The sequence below is a fragment of the Theropithecus gelada genome, chromosome 6 (genome assembly GCF_003255815.1).
Source record: "Theropithecus gelada isolate Dixy chromosome 6, Tgel_1.0, whole genome shotgun sequence".
NCBI classification, from domain to species: domain Eukaryota; kingdom Metazoa; phylum Chordata; class Mammalia; order Primates; family Cercopithecidae; genus Theropithecus; species Theropithecus gelada.
In genome coordinates this window covers 175,122,019-175,148,596 of record NC_037673.1, presented here as the reverse complement: position 1 = coordinate 175,148,596, position 26,578 = coordinate 175,122,019, and the positions used below count along the sequence as shown (strand labels likewise).

Sequence of the window (26,578 nt, the reverse complement as noted above, 5' to 3'; positions counted from 1 at the left end):
AGAACCGCTTACAACTTGGAAGAAGAGGGTGAAGGGGGCAGAAACCCACCCAACTCGCACACGAAACGCGAAAAAAAAAAAAACCCATCCAAAAAAAAAAAAAAAAAAAAAAAAGATTGTGAGACTGGATAAACAAATAAAACATAATTGAATATCACTTAGAAAAGAAATACCAAAAATGTAGACACTGAAATAATAAAAGAATTAAAAAGGATATATCTTGTAAAAGAAAGGTACTATATCCATACTAATAACAGACAAATCACACAGTATTTGAGAAAATAGACTTTAAAGTATTTTATATAGACAAAAGGGTCAATTCTCCAGGAACATACAACAAATTTTCATTTGTATGCACACAACATAACTTTAAAAATGTATAAATGAAAAACAGAATAAAAAGGAAAAATAGATAAAGCAATAATCACAGTGAAATATGTTCATATGGCACCCTCAATGATTCAGAAATCAAACCATTAAAAAAAGGAATGGGCTGGCCAGGTGTGGTGGCTCACGCCTGTAATCCCAGCACTTTGGGAGGCCAAGGCAGGTGGATCACCTGAGGTCAGGAGTTTGAGACCAGCCTGACCAACAAGGAGAAACCCCACCTCTACTAAAAATACAAAATTAGCCAGGCGTGGTGGTGCATGCCTATAATCCCAACTACTCAGGAGGCTGAGGCAGGAGAATCCCTTGAACCCAGGAGGTGGAAGTTGCGGTGAGCCAAGATCGTTCCATTGCACTCCAGCCTGGGCAACAAGAGTGAAACTACGTTTCAAAAAAAAAAAAGAAAAGGAATGGGCTGGGCGTAATGGCTCATGCTTGTAATCCCAGTACTTTGGGAGGCTAAGGCAGGAGGACCACTTGAGTCTAGGAGTCCAAGACCTGCCTGGGCGATATGGTGAAACCTTATCTCTACAAAAAATTTTAAGTCAGCCAGGCGTGGTGATGTGTTCCTGTAGTCCCAGCTACTCAGGAGGCTGAGGCGGGAGGATCACCTGAGCCCAGGAGTTCAAGGTTGCAGTAAACTATGATCACACCACTGCACTCCAGCCTGGGCAACAGAGCAAGAACTTGTCTCAAAAAAAAAAAAAAAGAAAAGAAAAAAGAAAAGAAGAAAAAACAATAGTAAAAGAGAAAAAGGGGGCCAGGCGTTGTGGCTCACACCTGTAATCCCAGCACTTTGGGAGGCAGAGGCAGGTAGATCATGAGGTCAGGAGATTGAGACTATCCTGACTAACATGGTGAAAACCTGTCTCTACTAAAAATACAAAAAATTAGCCGGGCGTGGTGGCGGCGACTGTAGTCTCAGCTACTCAGAAGGCTGAGGCAGGAGAATGGTGTGAACCTGGGAGGCGGAGCTTGCAGCAAGCCGAGATCATTTTCACTGCACTCCAGCCTGGGTGACAGCGAGATTCTGTCTCCAAAAAAAAAAATGATCTCAACAACCCAATAAACACATTTGACTTCAAATTCTCAATTGTCCCCCATTAATCTACACTTTCAGCCCAATTCTTATCAAAATTTCAGCAGGAATTTTGTGAAAATTGAATAGCCAATTCTAAAATTCTAAGAGGAAAGGACAAAACTGGAGAATTTACATCAGCAAGTGTAAGGCTTACTATAATGCTAGAGTAATTAAAGCAATGTTGTGTTGGCACAAGATTAGATACAAAGAATGAAAGAGAATAGAGTCCAGAACAAATGTGTACACAAACAGACCCATGGAACAGACTATAGAACCCAGAATCAGACCCACGGACATGCAGTCACCTCATATATGGCAGAGGTGACAGTGCAGTACGATGGGGGAAAGATGGGCTTTTCAGCAAATGATCCTGGGTCAACCGGACACCTCTACAGAAAACAATGAGTATCAATCTTCCATATAGACTGTAGACCTAAGTACTTAAGACAAAATACTAGAGCTACTACAGGAAAACAGATCTTCACGGGCTTAAGATGTCCTAAATAGAACACAAAAAGCGCTAACCATAGGCAGGAAAAAAAAAAAAAAAAGATCTCTGATGAATTCAGGTGTCTGAAAATTCAGAATTTGTATTTATCAGATGGCGTCATTATCCAGAGTGGGAGATGCCGTTTGCAATGCACATATATGACAGGATTCTACATTCTAATACACAGGCCTGTAAGCCAGGAACAAAAGATCAGACAACAAAACAGACGCTGGGGCAAAGATGTTACTTTACAAGACAGGGCATCGAAATACGAAAAAGAAGAAGATCAACTTCAGTTATAACCATCCATCCTCTAGAATGGTAGAAAAAACATTGTAAAGATAATACTAAATGTATGAGAGATGATATGGAAACCCTGCATTTCGCTGGTAGGAGTATAAATTAGTATAACCACTTCAGAAAACCATGTGGCTATGTCTGTTACAGTTTGCATATGCATAATCATAGTACTCCTAGCTATTTAATCAAGGAAAATGTGTACCTAATATTTTCTAATTTCTAAACATTTCTAAGAAATGTTCATAATGGTACTATTTGTAATAGCTCTAAGCTAGAAATGAACCAAATGTCTAGCAACAGTAAAATGTACAAATAATGACAGGTTTATATGGCTAAACATTATACAGCAATGAGAACGAACCAACTATTGCTCCAAGTGACAACAAGGATGAATCTCAAACATACTGTTGAAAGCAAGAAACCAGACATGAAAGAGTACATACTGTATGATTTAAAGTTTACAAACAGGCAAAACAAATCTGTCACCAGAGTAACTGTTACCTTTACGACAAAAGAAACTGCAAGGGGACTGGGTGGTTATAAGGGGTGCTGGTAATGTTATATTTCTTGATATGAGTGCTGACTATGCAGATATATTTAAACAGTAAGAATTCACTGAGTTGGACATTTATGATCTATGTACTTTTTGTATACAGATGTATACAGAAAACAGTTTCTGTATAAACTTCAAAAAAAGTTTGCTTTAAAAAATCTGGGAGATGGCTTTCAAAAATAATCAATAAAAACACCAGTTTCTAGCTTTCTTTTCTATCAGCTATTGGATACTGACATCTATTAAAACATAACGTCTATATATAAGAGAATACATGACTTAAAATATTTTTTGAGGGTAATTATTTGACTTTTAAAATATTTTATATTACATAATAACACTCATCTTCAAAAAGAGTTTATGAAGAGGGGCATCAAATGCATCCTGGTTTGACCACACTGAAAATTAATTGAGGTGCGAATTAATCCAGTTCAGTAAGACGAGACTTACTGGCACTGACCTAGCCTGCAGCACGAAAGAGCACTCTGCACTCTGGTGTGAGCAACTCAGGCACACTCACTGGGGCCCAGGTCACTCCAGGGCAGGCTGAATTAAGGAGCCATATCCCTACCTGCACTGGTCCATATTAAAAAAAAAAAAAAGATGGTGTTATAATACTTAATGTAGGGCTTGAAGTGGCATGTAAGTAATATGTTCCAAGTCTCCTTTATAATGTAGTCAAGAGGGTCACACCCAGGGAGGGACCAAACACTAGACTAATTCACTCCTCAATCACCACAAGTTTCAAGAATTGGTCCCATCAATTTCATCTCGAAGTGGAAGTTAGGATGAATAAAATAAGAAAGATTGGGCTGGGCGTGGTGGCTCACGCCTGTAATCCCAGCACTTTGGGAAGCCGAGGCGGGTGGATCACGAGGTCAAGAGATCGAGACCATCCTGGTCAACACAGTGAAACCCCGTCTCTACTAAAAATACAAAAATTAGCCGGGTGTAGTGGTGGCGCCTGTAGTCCCAGCTACTCGGGAGGCTGAGGCAGGAGAATGGCGTGAACCCGGGAGGCGGAGCTTGCAGTGAGCTGAGATCCGGCCACTGCACTCCAGCCTGGGCGACAGAGCGAGACTCCGTCTCAAAAAAAAAAAAAAAAAAATAAAATAAAATAAAACAAAATAAAATAAAAATAAATAAAAAAAAATAAAGACTGGTTTAAGGTCAGTTTACCCTGCCCTTAGGTGCCCAGGTCCTCTTCCCAACTCAAGGGAACTGGGGGATTTGCCCTTTCTCAATGTGGCAAAAGACTGGAGGCTTGCTTTTTTTTGTTTGTTTGTTTGTTTTCAGGAGAGCAAAACAAAGTTGCTCTGGATTGAAGATGCTTGGGGTTGGAGAACTGTGTTGAAGACTGAAGCCCCACTTACCCAGAACTTCCAAAAAGGACATTAGTCTTCCCGCTGTCTAACTGGGTAGGCAATGAGGGATTACTAGCTAGCTGAGGAAAGCCTCTCACAAGAAAGAAATACCAAAAGCATCAAACAGAAAACTAGAGAAAATGGATCCAATGATGGGAGAAGAAAATGTTTTTGAAAATCATTCTCTTTAAATGTAAGATATTTTAGCTGTAAAACAGTAATAAGAGCTTATTTTTGAAACAGGCAATATTCACAATATTCAGAGAAACAAGAGTTCTTGGAAATTAAAAATGATTAGAGAATTCAAAAACGAAATAGAGAGTTCCTTTTGTAAACAATTAGAAAACCAGAACAAAGTATGAAATGACTGTTTCAAGGTAAATGACAAATGGTGGTGGAGGACAGTGGTCCCTGAGAGAAGGAAAACAAGCTAGGTAAGACCTATGGATGCCCCAGTTTAGTCCCTGGAGCAGACTCCAGGTCACAGCATAGGACCAAAACAGAGCTCAGGGGTCTCGATAAATTGAGGGGATAGAGGTCAGTGTTTCAGAAGGCTGTGGCTACAGTCTGTGAGCCACCGAAGACAAGAAAGCCACCGAACCTGAATTTGCTGTTTAAAACTGTCCCACAAGTCTCTGCTCCTGGCCCAGAAGACTTCACTGGTTCTGCCAAATATTTAATAAAGAAATAACAGCATTTTGACACAAATTTTCCCAGAAAACAGAAGGAGAAATTTCCAATTCATTTTGTAAGACTAACGTTACTCTGAGACCAGAGACAGAGAGGTTATAAGGAAAGGAAGCTATAGACTAATATCGCTCATGAATATCAATGCAAACTCTTTAACAAAATGTTCACAAATTCAATTCAGCAATACTTAAAAAGGATAAGTAAGTCAAGACTAAGTTATACTTGTCCCAGAAATACAGCTTTGACTTGCTCCTTAAAAACCAATGTAATTCCTTTTATCAACGACAGCATCATCTTAAGGTTTGAGAAAAACGTTTGACAAAAATTTAGTATATTTTTGTGATAAAACTCTCACTTCAAACCAGAAATGGGCATAAACTTCCTCAATCTGATGAAGAGCATCTACGAAAAGCCTAGTGCTAACATCATACTCAACGGTGAAAGGCTGAATGCTTTCCCACTAAGATAGGGAAGAAGGCAAAGCCCCCCCACTACAGCTGCTACTCAGCTTTGTGCGGGAGGTCCTAACCAGTGCAATAAGAAACCAGATCCCATATACATAGCCATGGGAATACAAAATGGAATGGTTGCTTTGAAAATAGTTTCACAGTTTATGACAGAGTTAAACACACACTTAGTATACAACCAGCAATCCTACTCCTAGGCAACTACCCCAGTGAGAACATATGCCTACAAAAAAGCATGTCCACAGAAACTTACACAAGAATGTTCACAGTGGCTGTAGCCCAAAACGGAAAGCAACTCAAATCCTCACCAGTGATGAACGGACGAGCAAACCGTGGTACATCCATACCGTGGGAGGCTACTCAGCAATGGCAAGGAACTGCTGACATGTGAAACAACAGGAATGAACGTCAAAGACATCATGCCAGTGAAGAAGTCAGACAGAAAGAGCATGCACTGTGCAACTCCATTCACATGAAATCCTGGAGAGGGGCACTCGCAGTGGCAGTAAGTAGGTTAGTCGCTGGCAGGAGCTGTGGGCAGGGGAGAGAATTAACAGCCAAGGAGTAAGACAGAACTTTGGGGGATAAGAAAAATGTTATCGGCTGGGCGCGGTGGCTCACGCCTGTAATCCCAGCACTTTGGGAGGCCGAGGCGGGTGGATCACGAGGTCAGGAGATCGAGACCATCCTGGCTAACACGGTGAAACTCCGTCTCTACTAAAAATTCAAAAAATTAGCTGGGCGCAGTGGCGGGCACCTGTAGTCCCAGCTGCTGGGGAGGCTGAGGCAGGAGAATGGCGTGAACCCAGGAGGTGGAGCTTGCAGTGAGCCGAGATTGCATCACTGCACTCCAGCCTGGGCAACACAGGGAGACTTCGTCTCAAAAAAAAAAAAAAAAAGAAAAAAGAAAAATGTTATTTTCCTTGACTTGGTGATGGGTACAAATTGTATAAATTTGTTGAAACTAATCAAATTTTATACTTCAAATTGGTGAATTTTATTCCATGTAATTGTAATTCGATGAAGCTGAGTAAGAATTATTTTTAAAAACCTCAGCAGAAGAGTTGGCAGACAAAGTTGTGGAAACCTGACAAAAAGCACGTACACAAGAGCATAAAAGATGAGAATTTCAATAGTAAGAAAATTAGAGACCAGTCCAGGGTGTCCATTATTAGTATCAAGTATTCCACAAAGAGAAAAAGAAAAAAAAACTGAAAGTGGAAATCAAACAATAATAGAGAAAATGTCCTAATGCCAATGGGCAGGAATTTTATTTTACTTATTTATTTTTATTTTTTGAGACGCAGCTTCACTCTGTTGCCCAACTGTTGTCCAGCCGGGCACTCCAGTCAGGCTGGAGTGCAGTGGTGCAATCTCAGCTCACTGCAACCACCGCCTCCCGGGTTCAAGCGATTCTTGTGCCTCAGCCTCCCGAGTAGCTGGGATTACAGGCTCCCGCCACCACACCCAGCTAATTTTTGTATTTTTAATAGAGATGGGGTTTCACCACGTTGGCCAGGCTGGTGTCGAACTCCTGACTTCAAGTGATCCACCTGCCTCGGCCTCCCAAAGTGCTGGGATTACAGGTGTGAGCCAACATGCCTGGCTGGGTGGGAATTTTAGATGGAAAGTTTCACTAAATGCTCAGTCAAAGGCTCACCAATGCTTGGTGGATAAAAATAGATCCACGGCAGGGAACATCAGGAAATTTAAGATCACTGGAGTAAATGAGAAGATCTTGCAAGTTTTCAGAGAGGAAAAACAGGTTACAAATAATTAAGAAACAGAGCGATTTCGGATTTCTTTTTTTTTTTTTTGAGATGGAATCTCACTTTGTCACCCAGGCTGGAGGGCAGTGGCACGATCTCAGCTCACTGCAAGCTCCACCTCCCGGGTTCACGCCATTCTCCTGCCTCAGCCTCCCGAGTAGCTGTGATTACAGGCGCCTGCCACCACGCCCGGCTTATTTTTTATATTTTTAGTAGAGATGGGGTTTCACCATGCTCGCCAGGATGGTCTCGATCTCCTGACCTCGTGATCTGCCCATCTCGGCCTCCCAAAGTGCTGGGATTACAGGCGTGAGCCACCGAACCCGGCTGTGATTTTGGATTTCTTAACAGCAGCCTGAGGTTCAGAAAACAATGGAGTAATGTGAAATTTCTGAAGGAAAATGATTCCCAGTGCTGAATTCTTTCCAGTCAAATGATCCATAAAGTGTCAGGGAGAGAAAAAGACATCTACAGACAAGCTAACAGGGTAGAAAACATGTATTTCCTCGCATTCTTCCTGAGGAAGCTACAAGGAGATGTGTGCCACCAAAAGGAGAGAGCAAACCATGAAAGAAGACACAGGACACAGTGAACAGCACAGTGAACGGCCCAGGATAGAAGGGGATTCTCAGGATGCCAGCTGGGCACCAGCTGCAGAAGGCCGAGCCATCTAGAATGGAGATCAGAAGGCTCCAGAAAAGATGAAGACAATGAGAGAAGGACTGAGATCAAATTAATGATCAATATAAACTCAACTAAGAACTAATGAACTCTAGGAATACATTGCTTAGGAAAGCAAAAGTTGTCATAATTTCCTACACAGTTCAGTTATGACTAATGTTTAAGAATGTCAACCCTGACTATTGACGAAGTCAAAGCTACACTACAACTGGGAGGACGGCGAATGGAAATCCAATAAGCAGGAGTTGTTGAAGGGGCCGGGGCCGAGTTTAAGCCTCACTTTGTATAGAAAGAATTCAATACATACTGTCTAAAACTGAAAAGTCAAGAGGTAGCAACACAAACATGTCACTTGGAGAAATGGAAGCAAATATATCAAATAATCAGCTAAAAGAAGAGAGAGTGGCTACTTCTAGAGAGGGCAAAAAGGGGAAGTGGGGGGAAGAGCCACCATTGTTCACTACAAACCTCATAGAATTTCATTAAATGCCTGTATTACTTCAATTAAAACTAAATGCTTAAAAGAAAGAAAAAGGGGGAAAAACAGAATAAACTCCAAAAAGTTCAAGGAAACAGTGAAGAACAAAAATTAATAAAATAAACAAAAATAGAAAGGATCAGCAAAGTCACATGTTTATTCATTTAAAAGTCTATTAAAAAAGACAAACTTTTGACAACACACAGAAAAAAAAAAGAAAAAGGTAAAAATTATTAGAAATGAACTTATTCAGCAAATACATACTGAGACCTAGTATTGCCCAAGATACAAGAGCAAACAAGACAAAGTCCTTTCCTCATGGATCAAAGGGTAGAAAAGATGATTTAAACAGGACACAGAAAGCACTAAGAACAAGTATCATAAAGACGAATACCGATATATTTTACTTCATCAGATAAGAACTTCTGTTCATAAAGAAAGAGACACGGTAAGCTATGGACTGGATAACGGACATTCACTGATTAACTGATAAAGCAGATTCCTAAATACAGACAGAGCTCCTATGAATGAATACAAAAAGAAACTGTCATAGAAAAATGGGCAAAGAATAGGAATGTGTAAGTCACAAAAAGTAAATAATCAGTAAGTATATGAAAAGATGTTCAACCTCACTGGTAATGAAGGAAACGTAAATAAAAACCACAAGATACCATTTCTCAGGAATAAGACTAACAGAAGTTTTTAAAACTCTGATAGTTCCAAATTTGGGCAGGGATGTTAAGTAACAGGAATTTGCATCAACTGTTAGTATAATTTGGAACAACTAATTTGATGATCAATCTGCGAATATCTAGTAAAGTTGAAGGAGCATATACCCTTAAATCTAGTACCTCTACATCTATGAATACCCGCAAAGAAACTCCCAAACAAGGGCTGTGTATACATGATGTATACATGTGTATACATGATGTACAATATTCAAAATACATTTATTTTGGCCGGGCACGGTGGCTCACGCCTGTAATCCCAGCACTTTGGGAAGCTGAGGCGGGCGGATCAGGAGGTGGGGAGATCAGACCATCCTGGCTAACACAATGAAACTCCGTCTCTACTAAAAATACAAAAAATTAGCCAGGCGTGGTGGCGGGCGCCTGTAATCCCAGTTACTCAGGAGGCTGAGGCAGGAGAATGGTCTGAACCTGGGAGGCGGAGCTTGCAGTGAGCCGAGATTGTGCCACTGTACTCCAGCCTGGGTGACAGAGTGAGACTCCCTCTCAAAAAAAAAAAAAAAAAATTATTTTATAGTGAAACAAAGAAATGATAATGGTGTGTGTAGAAATTACATGTAAGAGCAATAAATAAGAAACAGCTCTTTAAGGCCAGGCGTGGTGGCTCATGCCTGTAATCCCAGCACTTTGGGAGGCCGAGATGAGAGGATTACGAGGTCAGGAGATGGAGACCATCCTGGTCAACATGGTGAAACCCCATCTCTGCTAAAAATACAAAAATTAGCCGGGCGTGGTAGCACGCACCTGTAATCCCAGCTACTCAGGAGGCTGAGGCAGAATTGCTTGAACCCAGGAGGCTGAGGCTGTAGTGAGCCAAGATCACGCCACTGCACTCCAGCCTGGGCGACAGAGTGAGACTCTGTCTCAAAAAAAAAAAAAAGAAAAAAAAGAAATGGTTCTTTAAAAGAAATTCTAAGCAAATTTAAGAAAAAAAAGTTCAGATAAAATTGGAAATAAGAGGACATAATATACAATGTTAACATCATAGATAATACATAGTTGTAATCTAATACATTTTATAACTCAAAAAAGATAAAGCTAAACAGTAAAACATACAATTGATGTAGCAAAAATAAACCTCAACAGATTAATAAATAAGGAAGAAATTATAAAAGGTATTAGCTACTCCTCAATTAAGGAATCAGTTTTCTTTTTTATTTATTTATTTTTTTGAGACAGCGTCTTACTCTGTCGCCCAGGCTGGAGTGCAGTGGCTCCATCTCGGCTCACTGCAAGCTCCGCCTCCCGGGTTCACGCCATTCTCCTGCCTCAGCCTCCTGAGTAGCTGGGACCACAGGCACCTGCCACCACGCCCGGCTAGTTTTTTGTATTTTTAATAGAGATGAGGTTTCACTGTGTTAGCCAGGATGGTCTCGATCTCCTGACCTCATGATCCACCCGCATCAGCCTCCCAAAGTGCTAGGATTACAGGCGTGAGCCACCGCGCCTGGCCTTAAGGAATCAGTTTTCTTTACGTTTGGTGAGTAAACAATTTATATGTAATTAAAACAATTTTGGAGAAGGGAAGAAAGTGCAACACTTGAAGGGCTGGATGAATCTCCTGCTGGCTTCATGCTAACCCTGACTTGCCTCTTAATAGCAGCATTACATCAGTCCAACTTAATTCAGCAGTTGAGGCTCCATTTTCTGCGAAGTGGAGTCAGTCATCCTTGCCTCACAGGTTGTAAGGATTAAAAGGGGAAGCGAACACAAATCCCTCCAAATTTCTCAGCAGGGTGCTGATCCACAGGTGCTCAAATGTCAGCTTTCTCCCCTTCCCCTAGCTCATGGCACAGAGAATAGAAAAACTAAGAAGGAAAGGTATTTACCAAGGACTTTTTCTTAGTATGATTAAAAATAAGTGTCAGCCAGACACGGTGGCTCACACCTGTAATCCCAGAACTTTGGGAGGCTGAGGCTGGCGGATCACTTGAGCCCAGGAGTTCGAGACCAGCCTGGGCAACATACTGAGACCTTGTCTCCACACACACGAAAAGTGTGTATTCTAAACCATGACTAATTAGTGCAACAATGGAAAATTTCTAGATCAAATTCCTTGAAAACCTATTATCAGTGTTCTATGGTCTTTGATGTCTTAGCCAGTCATTAAGAAATGAAACAGAGGCCGGGCGCCGTGGCTCACGCCTGTAATCCCAGCACTTTGGGAGGCCGAGGTGGGCGAATCACGAGGTCAAGAGATCAAGACCATCCTGGCCAACATGGTGAAACCCCATCTCTACTAAAAATACAAAAATTAGCTGGGCATGGTGGTGCACACCTGTAATCCCAGCTACTTGGGAGGCTGAGGTAGGAGAATCGCTTGAACCCGGGAGGTAGTGGTTGCAGTGAACCGAGATTGTGCCACTGTACTCCAGCCTGGTGACAGAGCGAGACTCCATCTCAAACAACAACAACAACAAACAAACAAAAAGAAATGAAACAGAAATAAGAGAAAAAAACTAAAAATGAATCCAACAAATATTTTGAGAATGAATATGAATTAGAAAGTAACAATATGAACTAGGAACTGACAAGTGACAATACTAGTTATTTGGAAATGACCAGCACTTCTTTACAGCAGAAACTCCCAGTGGACAAAAAACAAAATAGAAGATCTATTTTTTAAAAATATAACTTTATTAGGAGGCTGAGGCAGGAGATTGAAGTCCAGAGTTTGAGATCAGCCTGGGCAAAATACTAAAAAAAAAGACCAGGCACAGTGGCTCACACCTGTCATCCCAGCACTTTGGGAGGCTGAGGGGGGCGGATCACCTGAGGTCACGAGTTTGAGACCAGCCTGGCCAACATGACAAAACCTCATCTCTAGTAAAAATACAAAAAATTAGCTGGGCGAGATGGCGTGTGCCTGTAATCCCAGCTACTTGGGAGGCTGAGGCAGGAGAATCACTTGATCCTGGGAGACGGAGGTTGCAGTGAGCCGAGACTGCACCACTGCACTCCAGCCTGGGTGACATCTCAAATAAAATAAAAAATAAAAAATAAATAAAAAGTAGCCAGGCAGTGGTAGGCACCTATAGTCTCAGCTATTTAGGAGCCTGAGGCAAGAGAATCACTTGAGCCCAGGAGGTTCAACGTTGCAGACAGCCATGATTACACCACTGCACTCCAGCCTGGTAACAGAAGGGGACTGTGTCTTAAAAAATATATATACACACACATATACACACACATATAATTTATATAAATTATACATTAAATTTATTATTTAAATATAAATAAATTCACGGAATAATTTATATAAAATATATATTTAAATTTACATAAATTATATATACACATAAAATTTTAATAGGAAATGGAAAAGCTATAAAACTTTCTTGAGTCACAAATTAAGTCTTCTTTGATGTCTGACTGGCTAACTGCTAATCATCCTTCACAAACCAGCCTCAGTGCTGCATCTCCAGGAAACTCAGAAATCATGACTATGGAAACAGAGTGTGGGGAGGGGCCCGGGTACACTCAACTGTCGCTGGCTGTACTTTCATGTCATCACCCACACCTGACTATGAAATCTCTGTAGGCACAAAAGTCTTCTTCACCTCCCTCCATACTCCTCTCTCAAGGGTGCAATGAAGAATCAGACTCCTTGAATCATGAATGAATGGATGATTGAATGATTTAGGTAAAAACAGTGATGCCAAGGTGGTAGAACTGTGGATGAATTTCTTTTAATTGCCTCCATTTTTGTTATAAGACTATTTGCATAATACAGAATAAAATATTTAAAATGCCTTAGTTTGGTAATGGAACATACAGATTCATAGATTATTCAGAATGCCATTGGATATATATATATATATATATTTTTTTTTTTTTTTGAGACGGAGTCTCGCTGTGTCGCCCAGGCTGGAGTGCAGTGGCGCAATCTCGGCTCACTGCAAGCTCCGCCTCCCGGGTTCACGCCATTCTCCGGCCTCAGCCTCCAAGTAGCTGGGACTACAGGCGCCCGCCACCTCGCCCGGCTAGTTTTTTGTATTTTTAGTAGAGACGGGGTTTCACCATGTTAGCCAGGATGGTCTCGATCTCCTGACCTAGTGATCCACCCGCCTCGGCCTCCCAAAGTGCTGGGATTACAGGCTTGAGCCACCGCGCCTGGCCGCCATTGGATATATTTTTAAAAGTTTTTTGCCAAGTGAGTTTTAGAATTAAGATGTTTAATTTCTGGCCAGGTGAGGTGGTTCATGCCTGTAATCCCAGCACTCTGGGAGGCTGAGGTGGGTGGATCACTTGAGGTCAGGAATTCGAGACCAGCCTGGCCAACATGGTGAAACCCCATCTTTACTAAAAATACAAAAATTAGCCAGGCATGGTGGCGCAAGCCTGTAGTCCCAGCTACTCGGGAAGCTGAGGCAGGAGAATTGTTCGAACCCAAGCGGCAGAGGTTGCAGTGAGCTGAGATTGCACCACTGCACTCCAGCCTGGGCGACAGAGGGAGGCTCCGTCTCAAAAAAAAAAAAGAAAAAAAAAGATATTTAATTTCCATAACAGATTGGGTTCTAGATATTCCAGGTACAGAGTTATTTATTGTAGGATATAAATTCCTGCCTACTACACTGGGTTACTGTGGAAAATCTGTAACAAAAGGTTTGTAAAAATACATGACACTCTGCAAAATGCTAGCTGATAGTGAACCGCTACAGTCTGGGGTAAGGCACTAAGCACTCTAGAATACTGGGGATTAAGGGAGCAAAACACATCACTGCCCTTAAGCCACCAGATACAATGAGCTCCTCAAGACAAGTAACCATCACCCAACTGTCATGTCTTTTGTATCCCCAGGCAACAAATCTGTGCTACTTACTAGGTGCCAAGCACCGAGATAGGTGTGAGCAACACAGCAAAATATACAACAAACCTGGTCTCCATGGCACTCGCAGCCAACGATGGCCGGCAAAACGCGGAAGAGAAAGAATCCACGTGGGCAAACACATATGGAGGTAGCTGAGGAAAGTACAACGTGTAGCTGGAGGAGATACCTAGCAGGCACACGAACACTGGCTCCTAAGACCAGAAGCTGCCATGCTGTGGTTCCTCATGAGAGAGGGCAGGCACAGACTGCACTGTCAGATGCTGAACAGGACACCCAGGAATGGGCTGTGGGGAGAACTGCCCAGATGAAGTTGAGTCTTTTCTAGACCAGAGACTCTACTAATCTGTGCCAAAGAGGGAGAGAAGAAAAATCATTGCTGGGAGGGTCCAGGCCTGCTACATTTTGGCAGTGCAGGCTAGAATAAATGTAGTAACAAGGTATTAAGGTGAACAAAGGTGAAAGAGGCTCTTTTCTCAATTCACAGACTGGTGCATTTGTGAGCCTCACTGCCTTCCCTACGGAGCCTTCCCTACCCAGCAGGGCTCCTCCCGGTGTCTCCCACACACATGATTCTTACCAAGACAGAAGCCTCCAGGGGTATCCTCTGGCATCCACACTTCCCTTTTCTCTAGCTGGGAAAACATATCTGGTTTGGGTCCTAAGAGTCCTGTTTTTAAGGGGAGACAAAAATAAACCACATCTGTTTATACAAGAGATAAAAATCATTGCAAAGACAAAGCCTGGTCCTCAGAACTTGCTGGAAAAGAGGACTTGATAGGAAAGCCCAGGGCCAGGTGTGTTCCCAGCGGGAGGAAAAGATGACTGAGGCCTGACACAATCTGTTCCCATGTTCCTCTCCTTGCCAGAAAGAAAGCGTTTGACCCTAGTCACTTTTGAGGCACCCGCAGTGGACTCCAAAAGAGGCCTGTGCCCAGGACACCAAGGACAGGTAAGTATCAATAGCACCGTTGAAGACAGCGTCCTCATTTGGTCCAACCGAATCTTCTATATGGTGTCAATGGAAAGGTCCTAAAGAGATCCCCAAAAGTGAAGAGAAACCTTGCAGGGGTCCCACTTACCCAGTGAGACCAGGTTGCTGTAGTTCTCCAGCATCACGTCCCTGTACAGGGCCCTCTGGGCTGGGCTCAGCTGCCCCCACTCTTCCTGGGTGAAGAGTACAGCCACATCCTTGAAGGTCACCGATTCCTGCAACAGCAAATTCATTCTCCTTGACCAGGGGCTACCCATGTACATGGTTCTCTAGAAAAGAGACTGGCAGCCTCTAGAAGCTTGTGGAGATTTACAGGACTGCTGGCACACAGGGAGCTGGCGTTCCGTGGCAAGTTAATCACTCTTCAGGGTCTCCTAGGGGCCTAGCTTTGGACTAGACGTTGCTCCCCACTCTGAAGAAACATATGTGGTGGTGAAGATAGGCTTCCTCAGCACTGGGACTTCCAACTTGCCATCCATTCAGCCCAGAACATTTTCTCCATCTCCCTCACACCGCCTAGCCCTGCCTCTCCCCTCACCCCAGGGGACTAAATCCTATGCAGGTCTCAGCATAGACACTGCTTGCTCAGCGCAGCCTTCCCTGATGGCTCCTGCAGTTGTCTATGAGGACCCATCTAGACACTGCCCCAATTTATTGTGATGTTTGGTTTACTCTGTCTCCCCCACGGGACTGTTAACTCCAAGATGTGGGCTGTCTGTCTCCACGTCTCCTGGCGTTCCCCACATCTGGAACACGGCCCACGTACTCAACACCTATCTGCGGCTGCTCAGCAACTCCGGCTTTTCTTCAGGGTGTACATACACACACACCCCTCCCCACACACNCCACACACACACCCACACCCTTCCACATACACACACACACACACCCATACACACACACCCGAGACACATACACAAGCATGCACACACACACACACCTACAAACACATACACACCCATACCCACACTCCCTACACACAAAGCACACACACATACACACCCATACCTCTCCACACACACAAACACAACACACACCCCCAACATTCACACACACAAAGCGCACACACCCATATCCATACCCCCCCCCACATACAAACACACATAAACTCACACAGAGGCACACACAAACACAGAGACACACGTGCACACACACCCATATCCATACACCCACATACACATACAAACACCAACACACACAGACACACACAAGTGCACACACACATACACACAACACATACCCATACCCCCCACATACATAGAGACACACACAGAGACACACAAACTCACATACAAAGACACACCCCTACACATCCCCCCACAGACCAACACACACGACACACACGCAAGCACACCCACACCTGAACACACCCAAACACACACACACACCCGAACACACCCACACACACATACAAATACCCCCACACACCCTGTGACACACACCCTCAACACACACACACGCATGCACAGGTGTGCATATGTGCATACACACACGGGTCCCATGGAACTAGTCATTCTACACAATAGGACCTTGTTCCTTCTGATTAGAACTAGTCCCTTTCATAGAAACTCTGAGATGGGGTCACAGAGGAAAGTCTCTGTCCTGACACACAGGTGTACCCGAAACCTGACCTAGCATGTAAAATCCAGTGGCTATTACAGCTCTTGTCTTCCCAGTTGGCTGAGAAGTTAAGGGAGCTGGTGTTCACTGAGAAAGAAGAGGTAAGCAGAAGCCCAGAGAAGGAACCAAAGGTCCATGAGAAAGGACTCTCAGGTTATTGTAGACCCCACTTCCATAGTCAACATCCAGTTGTGTCTTCGCCTTTGCATTTGGGGAAACACCTCCATATCTTTCCAATAAGTGCCTGCTTCTGCCTAAGGCAGTCTGAATTAGGTTTCTGTTACCTGCACCCAGATACTTGGCCCATGGCAGGCAGTCAAGAAACACTTTGACGGAAGCCATGAACCCATTTGTCAGGGACCATTTATCGTTCACTTTGTATTTGTAGCCCAGATCATAATTCCTGGCACATTTTACAGCCCTAACATATGTCTGTTGAATGGCAACAAAATTAAGCCAGCCTATAAACACAAGATAAATTGTATGACACCAACAGTGACTTTGAGGAAAAGGTTAGGGAAGGAAAATATCACAGCAGACTGGCACTGTGGGTGGAGACAGGTTTCACAGAAAAAGTGGTGCATGAGACAGGTCCCAAGTGACAAGTCAGAAGCCAAGAGGAGGGGAGCAGCCGGTGAGCTGTGCTATGTTGAACATGGAGCTCCCACCTAGCTGGTCATCCTTTCCAGTGATTCCTGCCACACATTCCAGTCCTTGGGGAGGTTTAAATGTGAAGGAATTAGAACAATTTAACCAAATCTATCAGAATGTATATGCCCAAATGAATGCTGTCTCCTTCAAAGCACAGTCCATCTTATTCTAAAGATGCTAGGACTGTTCAAGTGTTTTAGGAAATTATAGGACTTTTTGGAAGCATAGTCTTTTGAATAATTTCATTGGTAAAAAAGCCAAATTTCATAAAAGAAAAAGAGTCTAGTAAGTCACACCTCCTCAAAAAAGTGTTCCCACAATGCCCTTCTTTGAGCTCTGTGTGAGGTCCTGCCCTGATATGGTTTGGATGTATGTCCCTCCCAAATCTCCTATTGAAATGTGACCTCCAGTGTTGGAGGTGGGGCCTGGTGGGGGTGTTGGATCAAGGGGGTAGATCCCTCGTGAATGGCTTAGTGCCGTCCTCTTGGTGATGAGTGAATTCTCGCTCAGCTGGTTCACATGAGATCCAGTTGTTTAAGAGTCTAGGACCTCCCACTTCTCTCTCTTGCTCGCTGTCTCACCGTGTGATGCACCTGCTCCCCCTTCACCTTCTGCTATGATTGGAAGCTTTTAAAGGCCTCATCAGAAGTAGATGCTGACACCATGCTTCCTGTACAGCCTACAGAGCCATGGGCCAATTAAAATTCTTTTCTTATCAATTACCCAGCCTCAGGTATTTCTTCAGAGTAAGGCAAAAAGGGACTAATACATGCCTTTACCACTTCAGATCCCTAATCTTACTTGCTAGTGAAAAGAGTACAGGTTTTGATTTCACAGGAACCTGGGTTCCAGTCTCAGCTGTAACATATATGTAACCTTTAGCAAGTTATACCCACACCCACCAGGATGAGCCAGATATGGGATGAGGGTGGGGGGTGGGTGGTGGTTGGGGAGAGGCAACTGAGGTCAGTGTCTGGGTGGGACTGGATTGGGAGAAAAGCTCCCGATCTGAGGAAGGAAACATGCCACACTCTTCAAATCCAGAAAGCAATTTAGGGGGAAGAAACCCCCACTCACCTGGCCCATGGTTGGCAGGTGGCTGACAGCCATTCTTTCTTCTCCGATGAGCCCTCTTAGGGACAGGCAAAGTGCTATGGAAGCAGGTGTGGAGCTTCACACCTGCAGAACTCCTCAGGCTAGAAGGGTCTACACACCTGCTATTAGGAGAGGACTGGGTCAAAAGCTCTCATACAGCAGTCCAGAGCGAGGCAGAGAGCATTCACAACCCGGGAGGACGCCAGGACCCCAGGCAGTGAGTGTTCTAGTTCCTGTTTGCTCCCCATTCTCTCTCCTACCTCAGAGGGTACTATACATTGACTTTTCCTTGCAGAAAGCCTGTTCCAGGCCCAGATCTCATGCCTTCCACCCATCCTCTGGTCTTTCCCTTCAGCCTCACTGGGCGATCTCAAGAGAATTTTTTTTTTGAGACAGAGTCTCGCTCTGTCACCTAGGCTGGAGAGCAATGGCATGATCTTGGCTCACTGCAAGCTCCGCCTTCCGGGTTCAAACGATTCTCCTGCCCCAGTCTCCTGAGTAGCTGGGATTACACGCACCTGCCACCACGCCCGGTTAATTTTTATATTTTTAGTAGAGACCGGGATTTCACCATATTGGCCAGGCTGGTCTCGAACTGCTGACCTCAGGTGATCAGCTCGCCTCGGCCGCCCAAAGTGCTGGGATTACAGGCGTGAGCCACCGCACCCGGCCGAGAATTATCTCTTTAACAAGTTATTCAGCTCCAGAATCCACCAGGATGTACCCGAAAAGGTGGGAGCGATGGGCAGAGGCAACTGAGGGCAGAGTGTGGGTTCGATTGGATTGGAAGACCGCTCCGCTCTCCCTCGGCGGCTTTGGAACAGCTGCCTTATCTGGGAGTGACAGGAGAAGAGGAAAAGGAGGGTCATCGTCTTCCTCCTCAAAAAGGAGGCTAAGAAGGCTGGCTCTTCACTGTCGCAGCCTTTCAGGCAAACCCTTCTCTGGCCTCAGGGTTCTCACTCTCTAGGGCCCAGTTTGGGTGGCCTGGAGTCATGGGTGGGCAGAAGCGGCGTTTGTGTGAGTTGGGGGAGGGGAGAGGGAAGGGTTAGGAGCCCTAATCACACACAACTCCCTCCCGCCGCTGCCGCTTCGCCGGGTCCCTCGGGGGCTGCTGCACCGGCTGCCTCCGGCCTCGGAACCACGCCAGGCGCGTATCTACCACCTGAGCGGAAACCCGGGGCTTCTCAGAGTCCGCTCCAAGACACAGGCCAGAGGCCCTGGCTCCATCTCCTCCACAGGCACTCACAGACTCGACCCCAAGCCCAGGATGACCACCCCTGGCCGTCCTCCCTCTCTCTGTTTGGGATCAAATCTCAGACATACATTCCGGGAAGTTTGGGGCATTGGATCAGCGTCCTGCAGAAGGGACCACAACCGCACCTCCTCGGCTTTGCCTCCGCCCTTCTCCCCAGACGACCTCACGACCGCTCCCGCTCTCCCTCTGCGGCTTTGACCACCGTGCCTGGTCACCCCCGTGTCGCCCCTTCGAGGAGCCTCTGCCGGCGGCGAGAGATCGCAAGCGCCACATCGCAGTCGGAACACAATGAGCTGGAGTCTGCAGCCGGGAGCTGAACTGCGCTTGCGCGTTGCCCTGGGAACCGTTGAGCCGAATTCCCACAAGTCTCAGGGCTGCTGCGGTTCCGCGGGCCAGACTCCACTTCCCAGAGGGAGAATCGGCGGCGACCGTGCTGCCTTGCGCCTGCGGGAACAGGGCCCCGCCCCCCGGCTTTAGGCGCGGAAACTACCTTTCCCAGAGGCCCCTTCGCGCCGACCTCGGCGCCCTCATCAGAATCTGGAACCTGGTGGATTCTGGAGCTGAATGAACTTACGGAATCGGTTCCGTTCCGTTCCGTTCGCTTTAGAACCAGGTCTCTGCCTCGCACGAAGGCCCAGGAAGATGCAGACCAGCGAAAAGCTGCAGATGGGACAAGGGAGGTTAGTCCAGGGGAGCGACGCCCGATCGCCGACGAGAGAGGACGGGGAAGGTCCGGAAGACGGAGTAGGAGGCGACCGGGCGCGTTCCTGACGGGGACCGCGCGGAAAAGGCCTGGAAGGCGGCAGGTTTGCGCCTTGGCCTGGCAAGCGGCCGACGCTTCCAGCCTGGCCCCGCGGGCGGGCCAGTGCGTGCTGGGGTGGAGACGCCACAGCCGTTAACGCGTGTGCGGTGCGGGGGGACAGGATGTCGGGCAGGGATGTCCTGCTTGGCACCTCAGGACAGAGCCCATGGTGGCCGGCGGCCCCTGGAATGTTCGGGACGCAGAACACTTCGTGCCTGAGGACTTCTCAGAGGTGGGGAAGAGGGAGAGGAAGGAGCCTGGATACCAGGAAGTCTGCATCCTGGACAGCTGGGTGGTATTTAGAAGGTGGTATTTATTTTTGTTGACCATATTTTGCAGAGACTGGCAAGGATGAGATGATGCCTAAGAATATCCAACTGGAGATACTTGGTTGCTTTTGAATAGGTAATTTGCATGGCGCTCAGGAAGGAAAGATGAGAGGGTTTTAACTTTGTGGGTGGTGAAAAAAAAATCAGGAACGTGACCCGTTTGTCACATTCGGAATCGTTGGCCACGTTTTAGGAAGCAGTGTCAGTGACTACAGCATTCTGTTTGGAGTTTTATTGAAGATTTCATTCTATGGACATTTTGGAGCACTGATGTGTCAAGTGCTTGGCAAGGCCAGGGGCAGCCGCTGGGCAGCCCCTGTAGCAGTTCCCAGGGACCCCGTAAAGCACCAGAGGGGGAGGATGTTGTGTGAGTATCGCTGGTAACCCTTCTCTCTCCCCTCCCTCCTGACTCCAGGTCACTCAAACTGGGCCCCAGAGAGTGAGAACCCAGAGTCCAGGGGCTGGAGAAATGGCTGTGAAACCCCTGCACTCATGGAGTTTAAATTGTACTAGAGGAGGGGTCAGACAAGTAGAAAATACTTATCGGATAGTGATAACACTACTGTTAGGGGTCAGGGTGTGATGGGACGGAGAATTACTTCAAGCAGCAGTTTTGGAAGTTCTCTTTGAGGAGGTAACATCTGAGCAGAGATGTGAACACAGTGAGGGAGGAAACGATGTGAACGTGTGGGTAAAGTGCCTTCTAAACGGAGGCAACAGAAATGCTGTCCAGAGAGAAGTGTGCTTGGTCAACTCCAGGCTTGGCAAGGTCAGTATGACTGGCGAGGGCCTAGTGAACAAGGAAGAGTGCGAGATGGTGTTGCAGGGGGTAACTACAGGCCTTGAAGGAAGGAAATTTGGATTTATTCTGTGTGCCTGGAAATGAGTAGATTCGAAGCGGAGTGACATGGCTGGGCACATTTTGATAGAAGCGCCGGTCAGCTTCAAGGAGGGCAGACAGTGGTGGGGCTAGAGGGGATACAGGAAAACCAGTGAGGCGGCGATGACTGCAGTCCACAATTAAACAAGTAGCCTCCCACAATTATATAACCTTTCTACAAGGCATTTGCTTTGAGAGCCTAATGATTCTAAGATACGGAAGGGTTCTGGGTGCTATGCTCAGGAGTTTGGATATTATTGTTTTCAGGAATATAAGAATAATATGTATTGAGCACTAACTACATGTTGGGCAGGTGTTTTTTTTTTTTTTTTTTTTTTGAGACAGTTTCATCTTGTTGCCCAGGCTGGAGTGCAATGGTGCAATCTTGGCTCACTGCAACCTCTGCCTCCCGGGTTCAAGCGATTCTCCTGCCTCAGCCTCCCCAGTAGCTGGGACTACAGGCATGCACCACCACCACGCCTCACTCATTTTGTATTTTTAGTAGAGACGGGGTTTCTCCAGGTTGGTCAGGCTGGTCTTGAACTCCTGACCTCAGTTGATCCACCTGCATCGGCCTCCCAAAGTGCTGGGATTACAGGCGTAAGCCACCGCGCCTGGCCATGTTGGGCACTTTTATAAGCACTTTACATTATCTAATGCAACCAAAAACTGAGGTTTGTCCTATTAATAAATGAGAAAACTGAGGCACTGATCTGTTAAGTGCCTTGCTCAGGTCCCATGTCCTTGGAACCAGGAGTCCTTCTCCTGTTGATGTTGGAAGGTTCAAAAGTGCTCTTACTACTTGTCACCCAGATGGCAAAGAACTGACATACAAAGGGCCAAGTCTTCCAGAACTGAAAACAGTAATAAAACCTTCATTTATCTGACCCGTTTGTCCTGGTGATGCTGTAGTCTGCTAGGAGTGCCCTTCCACAGGCAACTAAAACAAACAAAAAAGCTATTCAAGCCGAAGAGCAGCAGTGAAACCTGTGATACGAAGCCTGACACACCCTTTGGCTTTAGCCAGGACTCACACACTATACTGTTCTGAGCATTCACTGAGGAAGGTCCTGCTTCTGTCAAGGATTCTCATTAGGAACCAGTCTCCTCAGAGAAAGGAGGTGAAAATGTGGTCTGGAGAACCCCCTTCCCTTCTGCTCTATTAACTATGGATATGCAAATGAACACTTACATTTGACCAAGACCTGCATCACCAGACTGTTTCCTCTTCCCCAGGACAGTGGCTACTAGCCAGTAATTCCTGGGGTCCATTTGCTAAGCCCTGTTAGGACCTTTGCAGTGTGATGTAATAAGATCTTCCTTTAGCCTCATTTCTTCCCACTTCTTGACTTCTACTCTCTGCTTAAATCATACACCTCTTAGAATTTACTGAATATACACTATGCTCTCTTAGCCTCTCTTGCCATTACTCCTATTCTTCCCTGCACCTTCTCATTTCCTCCCCTCTTCTGTTCACCCAACTAATTCACTCTATGGCACTATGTGCTAGGAGCTACTTGACAGCAGAGATCAGGCATCATTTACCCTGAATTCACAGAAACCGACTTATGCTAGGAGCTCAATGTTAGTTGCTTGAATGAACTACACTATGAGAAGGAACAAGGTCTTACTCATCTTTGTCACAATAACATGCAGCACAGGCCAATCACTTATGAGTCTCTTGACCACAGACCATCAGATAATGCCAATGTGTATACAGGCAGAGAAATAACCTACCTCAATTAAGTTCTCAGCATTCATAAATATTTCAGAGACCTTTCTCCTCCAGATCTGTTGTGATACTTTTCAGGAGTCAGGCAGTTGGAAGCTATGCAGTATCTAGGAGAGGGGTACTGGCACCATATTCTGCAGCTCCACTTTTATTCGTCAGAGAACCCTGACTGGTCACCTCTTTAAATGCCCAGAGGCCCATTTCACAGAGCTCAAGTGGAGGGAATGGCCCTATTTGAGTCTTCTGGATGATGATCCAGCCAGAGAGGAAATACCTTGGTCACCCAATTCTCTATAGTTCCAGAGGGTGCTGTGTTTCTTGCTACCTAGTGCATCCGAACTCCTGGTTTATTTCAGACTTCCCTACCGTGAGCTCCTTCTGAGCTCCAAATCACTAGCAACTACTGAGTGGGTGCTCAGTAAAAACTCATGACATACGGGTCGTATCTGTCAGTTTGCCGCACACAGGCTCGACTGCATGGCCAGTGATCACATGGCAGGCCTCCTCCCACCAGCTGACTGGATGGGTACTTAGCCAGAAAAGGTGACTTGTGAGGCTTGTCTTAAAAGGATGATCAGGACCAAATGGGTTTCTTTCATGGAAGTTTAGAATTAGGACAAAGACACTTGGGTGTTAGAAGATGAAAGTTCACTAGATATGAGAGTTGATGCTGACATCTTGGGTCATGTGCAAATTTAGTTGTAAGCAAAGGAATCCAACCACCAGTGAGGGGATGGACAAAGCAGTAACAGAACCCATGTGGTGGTGGTAGCAGTGGCGAGGGGTGGGGGATGAAGACAGAGGGAGAGAGCAGGCACACGTGCTTGGCTGCTGGTGGTTCCCAGGTGCCACAAGGCCTGGCTGTACTGCACTTCAAGTTACAAAAAATCCTCATATATTACTGAAACTTCAGTTCTCCCTGAGAACGGACACTGAAATGAAGGGCTTGGGCTTAACAGGATATGGTAACAAGGGTCCTCCCTCCCAGACCCTTATACTCCCAGAACTCCTCCCAGTTGGTTGGATTCCTTTGCTTACAATTAAATTTGCACATGACCCAAGATGTCAGCATCAGCTCTCCTATCTAGTGCTTTCATCGTCTAACACCCAAGTGTCTTTGTCCTAATTCTAACATTCCACGAAAGAAACCCAATCGGTCCAGATTATTACTGTCTCACAAATAAACAGCACCCTTCCCCTCATTCCAAGTTTGGAGGCTGGAGGAGGATGGGGCAAATAATTGACACTGAGATTCTCCACTCTTCTGCCCCCGCCTCCTTCCACACACACAGTTCTCACCTCAGCATGCAGATCCTGGGTCTCCTTGCCTATATTCAAATACAAACCATTGGAGTTAGAACAGGAAAGAAGGGGGAATAAAACATCAGACTAGCCGTATCGTCGGGAACTTAGATTTTTAATAATCTCTCTCTTCTACAAGGTCTCCTCCTCTCCAGATTTTATTTATTTTTTTCTTGTTCCCCACATGATCTCAAGAGATAGAACTAGAGGGGAAGAAACGAGGCAGACAAAAGAAATGGGTAGCAAATAGATGGAAATGATAAAGACAGCAGCAAAATAAAGCTCAAAAGACAAGCACAGGACAAGAGAGAAAGGGAAAAATGAAAGATTTTGAAGCCTAGGATGGAGGCAATGACTCAAAATTGGCAAAATATTAACTCTGAGAGGTCACATAGCCCAGAGACTGGATGCTAAAGGTTTAAACAGTTAAGAGTTCACAGGAACTTCCTCCATTGCCACCCACAAACATCTTCTGTACCCATCGTTTGTGGATGCCCGTCTCTCCCAGTGGAAAGTTTCCTTCTCCTGTTCAAAGAGATCCCTACAGCCTCCGCCTGTGTTCCAGACCTTATTTTCCCACTTTGAGCTGCATGTCCCCTCCTTTCTGTACCTTCACTCTTCCACACCTCTTTTTTCAGTTTTGAACATGCTCAATCCTACCTTAAATCATACAAACACTTCCTGGCAGATTGCTGGCTGGCTACATCAACACCATTCTCAACCCCCCTTTTTTTGTGCCTGCCTCCTCTATAGAGGCTGGAAAGGTTAAATACTTCTTTCCACAGCCTTCCTTGTGCTAGGAGGTGGCCATGCAATACAGCTGTGGTCAATGAGCTGTAAGCAGGAGTCTACTGAGTGGCCTCGGGGAAAAACTTTCCTCATCAAAGGCACTGATGTTGCTGGTGCTCCCCTCCTCCTCCCTCCTGCCTTGAATGCAGACACTTTACTTGATGCTATGGCCATCATGATGTAACCATGATGGAAACCCCATTAAACTTAAGACACTGAATTGTTTTATCTGTGAACAAGTGACAGCCACCTCCAGATTTGTTATGTGAGAAAAATACATCTCTACTTTCTTACACCATCATGGACTGGGCTTTCCATTGTTTGCAGCCCACAGCTCTTCTGATATGCTCCAAGCCCCAGCCTCCCTCTAGTTGTCTGAGTCTCTCCCACCTCAGGAAAGCTGCTAAGTTCTTTTTAACACTTAACCACTCTTCAACCAACTCAAACAGGTTTTAAGCCATCTGCCTTAAATTGATAGCCCAAACAAAAGGACATAGTTCTACTTTTTTTTTTTTTTTGAGACAGAGTCTTGCTCTGTTGCCCAGGCTGGAGTGTAATGGCGCGATCTCAGTTCACTGCAAGCTCCACCTCCTGGGTTCACACCATTCTCCTGCCTCAGCCTCCCAAGTAGCTGGAACGACAGGTGTATGCCCAGCTAATTTTTTTGCATTTTTAGTAGAGATGAGGTTTCAGCATGTCAGGATGGTCTTGATCTCCTGGCCTCGTGATCCGCCTGCCTTGGCCTCTCAAAGTGCTGGGATTACAGGTGTGAGCCACTGCAACTGGCCGACATAGTTCTATTTTTATCTTACTTTGCCCTCCATAGCATTTTACAGTTATTAAATATTCCTATCCCTGTGTTAAAACTATCTTTTTACCTTTGTGGCACCAACTTCTGATTTTTCTGTTTTTCTTTTTGCTGCTTTTTCCACTTAGCGTCTACTGCTTCTTCTTTTTACCACCTACCCCATCAATGACAGTCCTGCAAGTGTCTCATCTATCACTTTCTGCTGGCTATCAGGACTCTTCCCTCGGATGTCCCACAGACTCACGGAAATGTACCCAAAGTGAACTCATCATTGCCCCACAAAATTGGGCAACTATAGGTGTTTTTAATTATGGCAACCTTATCTACCAAAGAAAGAACTCCAAGTCATCCTAGACTCTTCCTTCTCATTTAAGCAGCACATTTAGTCAGTTACCAAATTTCCTAAATTCTGCTTTGTGATTGCTTGTATTCTTCCTCTCCTATCATACTGACACTTTTTTAGTTTAACCCTTATAAACCAAAG

General features: G+C 45.3%; 1 protein-coding gene across 4 annotated transcripts in view; it reads right to left on the bottom strand.

Moving 5' to 3' along the window:
- ZNF454 (zinc finger protein 454) overlaps nt 1-19,774 on the bottom strand; it is a 25,389-nt gene extending 5,615 nt beyond the window's left edge. The window contains exons 1-4 of one of the 4 annotated variants that reach the window (XM_025388057.1): nt 19,521-19,774; nt 18,180-18,319; nt 14,920-15,046; nt 14,418-14,507 (exon numbers count right to left, since the gene is read on the bottom strand). In XM_025388057.1, the coding sequence (XP_025243842.1) occupies nt 14,418-14,507; nt 14,920-15,046; nt 18,180-18,212 (250 nt within the window). In that variant the 5' untranslated portion in view covers nt 18,213-18,319; nt 19,521-19,774. The remainder of the gene's footprint in view (nt 1-14,417; nt 14,508-14,919; nt 15,047-18,179; nt 18,320-19,520) is intronic. The other 3 variants (XM_025388058.1, XM_025388055.1, XM_025388056.1) reach the window with 3 other exon arrangements.
- Between the last annotated feature and the right edge of the window lie 6,804 nt (nt 19,775-26,578).